Source organism: Elephantulus edwardii, unplaced genomic scaffold (genome assembly GCF_000299155.1).
Source record: "Elephantulus edwardii isolate Elephantulus edwardi_28Jun2011 unplaced genomic scaffold, EleEdw1.0 scaffold00098, whole genome shotgun sequence".
Classification (NCBI taxonomy): Eukaryota; Metazoa; Chordata; class Mammalia; order Macroscelidea; family Macroscelididae; genus Elephantulus; species Elephantulus edwardii.
Genome location: NW_006399848.1, coordinates 9,685,643 through 9,690,681, shown reverse-complemented (window position 1 = coordinate 9,690,681; position 5,039 = coordinate 9,685,643). Strand labels below are relative to the sequence as shown.

The 5,039-nt window shown below is 34.5% G+C and overlaps 1 protein-coding gene across 1 annotated transcript in view; it reads right to left on the bottom strand.

The window, feature by feature from the left end:
- CASD1 (CAS1 domain containing 1) overlaps positions 1–5,039 on the bottom strand; it is a 96,945-nt gene that overhangs the window by 31,116 nt on the left and 60,790 nt on the right. The window contains exons 9-10 of the mRNA XM_006891476.1: positions 2,743–3,165; positions 1,715–1,804 (exon numbers count right to left, since the gene is read on the bottom strand). Coding sequence (XP_006891538.1) covers positions 1,715–1,804; positions 2,743–3,165 — 513 coding nt within the window. The remainder of the gene's footprint in view (positions 1–1,714; positions 1,805–2,742; positions 3,166–5,039) is intronic.

Genomic DNA, 5,039 nt, shown 5'->3' with positions numbered 1-5,039 from the left:
GTCAAATGGTATCTCTATTTGCAACTTTTTGAGAAAGCGCCATACTGCTTTCCACAGGGGTTGCACCATTTTACACTCCCACCAACAGAGCTTAATTTTAAAATGGATTAAATGTGGTTAGTATATAGCAAGGCTTATGTTCAAAAGCAAAATTTTAACCATAATGTAGTAGAAGTATTAAAATTCAGAATGGATACATTCCCCACCCCCATCCTTGACAAATTCAAGGTGAATACAGACTAGGAGACTCTGTTAAGTCATCTACAACACCAAAGGAGAAGGGGGAAAAAATTGACCAGCCAGGTGCAGAGGTGATCAACAAAAGAGATGTTCAAAATCCACCAGATGCTTTGCTGGCGAAGGAGGGGACAATCTCCTCCTGTACCAGTCAGATCTGATTTGACGGTACACGTAAAAATAATACAATAAAAATTTAAAAATAAAAGAGACGTTCAGAGCATGGAGGTTAACTTAAGGCAGCACACACTGCATGTTCACACTGGTGTTCACCTGTGTTTGAGTGCCACACTCTTTATTTGAACTCAAGTCAAACTATTTCTAAGGTTTTTTATACTTTAAAAATATAAAAATATGTACACGGCACTGAAATGGACAAGGGAGAGAACTGTATAAGAGGAATATATGATTAGGTATTATTGTTGTGACAAGATTCCAGAATAAAAGCTGCATAGTAAATTGGTCTGTGGGAAGGACTGTATAAAAATGAAAATAACTTTTTTCCTAAAGAAAAAATGAACCGGGGGAGGAGGGGGTCAGGGAAGAAAATGTCCAACAATGAATGAATGGAAATTCAAGTTCTTTATAAAGTTACAATAAAATCTTGATTAAAATTTTAAAAAAAGTAAAAATAATGTGGAGAGAGGAAGAGCTAAAACAGTCAAACATCCTAACATGGACAGGAACTAAAATACAATATTATAATTTTATTTCTTTTGATAGTAAATAACCTAGTCTAAAGCCTCTGCAATTAAGTAGCATCCATAATGTTTCTTTCTTTTTTTTTTAAATTCTGATTTATTTACAAAGTTTGGATACATCCCCATTTCCTTCACCACACCATAAAGTAAGTTAGTTGTTCAACAGCATGACAGGCAGTAATATCCTTAGGTTATCAGCTACTTCTACTGTATTAACCTTTCATGGATTGTGGGTCGTTTATTATCCACTAAAATGTCTACGGTCTCGTTTCCTGGGACACAGCTTTCCCAGTTGTAATACATGCTATCACTTAGAAGGGTGTAAATAACTATATGAATCAAAGAAACAGGCTTCATCTCTGCATTATCTAACACCACAGTCTACTTGGGAAATATGTGTCACTCATAAGAGAATAAAAATTCATTATTATCACATAAGTCTTCCTTGATTTAAGTACAGCTTTTACTACTGAAAATATGTAGCATCAGCAAAAAATTCAAACCTAGGAACAATTTGGTCACAAAAAGAGTCAAAGGTATGGTCATAGTGGTATAATTACTCCCTTCTCTTACCTTATTTTAGTTCTTTAAAATTTATTTTGCTTTAAGACTAAATTCTCACAGCCTGGGTATAGAAAAATAACAAAAAGGTTCACTGGGAGGAAAGAAGGATCTCTGCATGGTTGAGAATATAAAGAAAAATAACCACTGCGCCTTAAAGGAACATTAATATGATATTATTCCTATACTTTCCAAACTTAATTAAAATTACTTACAGTACTTGCTCCAGAGATGTGATAAATTAAAATTACAAGTTGCATCCAGCCTTTCCATTCATCTGTTTGTTCTCTATTTAATACTTTAGTCTGTATAAAGGGATAAAACCTGTTTTAAAAATTTATTAACTGCAAAGTACATATTAAAATGTACATTACTGAAATTTCTAAAAATTAGCATATAAATAAAAAAATTTTCTTATATGATATAAAAGAAATGCTTTTATCAAAAGTATCATGGAGACAAAAATGGTTAAAAATTATCATTTTCTTTGTTAATAAAAGAAATGCTAAAGCTACTTGAAACGTAATACAGATTTTAAAAAGAAATTTTAAATACTTAGGCTGATCCTTATGACTTTAAATTAAGAGTACATTTAAATTATGATTTATATGAGTATTCATAAAAATCTAAAAACAGTATTATATAGTTTTCTGTAATGGTTTAATCCTCTTTTAGTTGTAGAAATATCAACTACTGGGCTCTATTTTCCCTAGCATATTATCACTGGAGATGAAGAATTGATTAATCACTCTCTCTTGAGAGTTACTTATTACAATAATGTATTTATTTATTACATTTATGTATTTATTACAATAATGTAATTTATTTAAATCATACCTCTTAAGGAAATTAAAGAAATACTGTGAGCAAGAGCAAGATCATCCTACATGTGCTAATTTTGTGTGTGCATAAAACAGTCTTGCATATACAGGCATATATTATCATAATTATATTTTTAAGTTATGAAAGTGAATAGTATCTCATGCTTAAAGGCCATGATATAATCAGAAGCACTTCTACGTCCTCTATCACTAAGAAGGCAAAAGTATACTAAATCTTGACATCCTTTTCACTGATCACAGTTTTCAAGTAACTTTTTGCAAACTGTTCCTAAAATGCAACACTAAGTAGAATAGCAATATTCTTGTGTTTTTTAGCATGATAAATGGTATTATTTCTTCTATGTAGAAATTTGTAATGAAGTAAGAATGACATAAACTAAAGAAAGAAAAATAATTCTTACCTCTTTAGTATTTTCATTATAAAATACTCCCAAAACCAAGATGTAGATAATTGGAATAAAGAAAGATGAATGTGTATAAAATTTGTTTTCCTTCATAAACAGATTTGCACGATCACACATGTAAAAATAAGCCATAATGAGGCCAAGTTTGCAGAAAGACTGTAAAAGTATTTCTAACGGAGACATGGAGATACTGATAATACTTTTCTTTTCCTCGCCACCTTCCAAATCAGTGCATGGCTTATTCTTCCGATGAGCATTACGATGAATTATATAAAAAATTAAATATCCAATAATAGAGGAGGTGAAAAAACAAGCAGCTAGTTTCTGTATGAGGGTGAGTGGAGGCTGAGGTTGACAACAGGAACCATCTACAGGCTTCAAAATTTTATTGCAATACACGTTCATAAGAATCATCGCACTCTGTGAACAAATCAAGTTATTCAGTTATCATCTTGTCAGTAATGCATTTCACATCAAATTTTCTACTGTGAATACTATTAAGTTTTCAACACGGAAACCAAAATGCATATTTTTACATTTCCCAAATACTCAGGCAAATAATACTACTCCTTTGATCTGTGATAGCTAGTTCAGGGTTTTTCTATGATCCACAGTAAGAAATTCACTTTCACAAATGAGACTCAGAATACACATATAGTAAACAATAGCTATCTTTACTACTTTTAATGCAGTCTGACATTTTTCTACCGTTCTTCCCCCCACTCATTACTGATTTAAACACCACCACCAACTGATTTCACAGCTGATAATGGGCACAGTATATAGGGAGGTGCATTGATAACCTAAATACGGCTTCTCTGGTGGCTACAATCCACCAGCACCTTGGTGGGAGAAAAACGGGCAATCTCCTCTTGTGATAATTACAGCTTGCCAAAAATTCATTGGAGGATCCCAAACTAGATGACAATGAGTAGGTTAATAGGTCATGACTTTCAGTTTAAAAAAATACTGACAGATGTTGAGGACTAAAGGATCTCAATGAAAAGACTTTCAAAAGATACTAGGATATATAAAGCAGGTCCAAGTCTTATAACAAAAAAGATTCTGTATGGGTGAAGGTTCAACTCTAGTGCAATTTTACAGTTTGGGCATCCATGGTACTCTAGATGGTATTATCAAGCCTAAGCTTTCCAAGTACTCAAATGTTTATAAATTCTCACTTGTTAGCTGTTAGCCTTCAGGAGGCTCTGTGTCTGGTATTTTGGCAGATACTATTCTAGATAGACTCCGTATCAAAATTCTCCACCTACTTTTAGGCACATGAAACCCCTTAAAGTATAAAAATTCTGTCATGACACCAGAAGAAATGATATTAAATTATAGTACCCTGACAAAGTTTTGATCAAGTACCTAATAACTGGCTCCTGATCACAGGAGGGAAAATGTGGAAGAGTATTCCATAAATGTCATAGAACTCACTCTTACTAGATCCACTGAGACTAGGGGAGTCTATATATAGAGACAATCTTTCAACCTTAAGCTGAAAACCATCTCTTGATGTGATATTTAAACTAAATCATCCAATTCAATAGGCTCCAACTCACAGTACCACAGATACAACCCTGCCCAATTCTGCACCATCCTCAAAATCATTACTAGTTTTAAGAAGCCAGTTGTTGTAGTCACTGTCAGCCCATTTCATTGAGGGCTTTTCTCTAATCCTCTGTCCCTTTCCTTATCGAAGCATAGTGTTCTTTTTCCAAGGAATAGCCCTCCCTAATAACATGACCTTCACTGGTTGATGTGGCCACAGTTCCAATGAGGAGAAACAGCTGCAAACACCTAATAACGGGAACATGGAATTTAGGAAATACAAATCTAAGTTGTCAAAAATGAAACGGCACACATAAAGATTGATATCCTAGGCATTTTCAATACCATTAAGTCATTTTCCACATATAGTGACCCTCCATTGGGTTTGAGGCTGTAAATCGCAAACAGAAAAGGTTGCCTATTTTTCTCCTGAGAAGCTGCTAGAAGTTTTAAACAGTGTGAGAAGTCTGACCTCAAGTGGTTTTTGTTATGTGCCATCGAGTCATTTGCGACTCATAGCGACCCCATGTACAACAGCCCTAAACTGCTCTATCCCGGCCAATCGCGTTGCCTGTGACACACCCATCCCGATTACCCCAGTCACTGAATCAATCCACCTCATAGAGGGTCTTCCCCTCCTGTGCTGTCCCTCTACCCTACTAAGCACAATGTCCCTCTCCAAGGACCTGTCTCTCCTTACAACAGGTCCAAAGTATGTGAGGCAAAGCCCCAGAATCCTT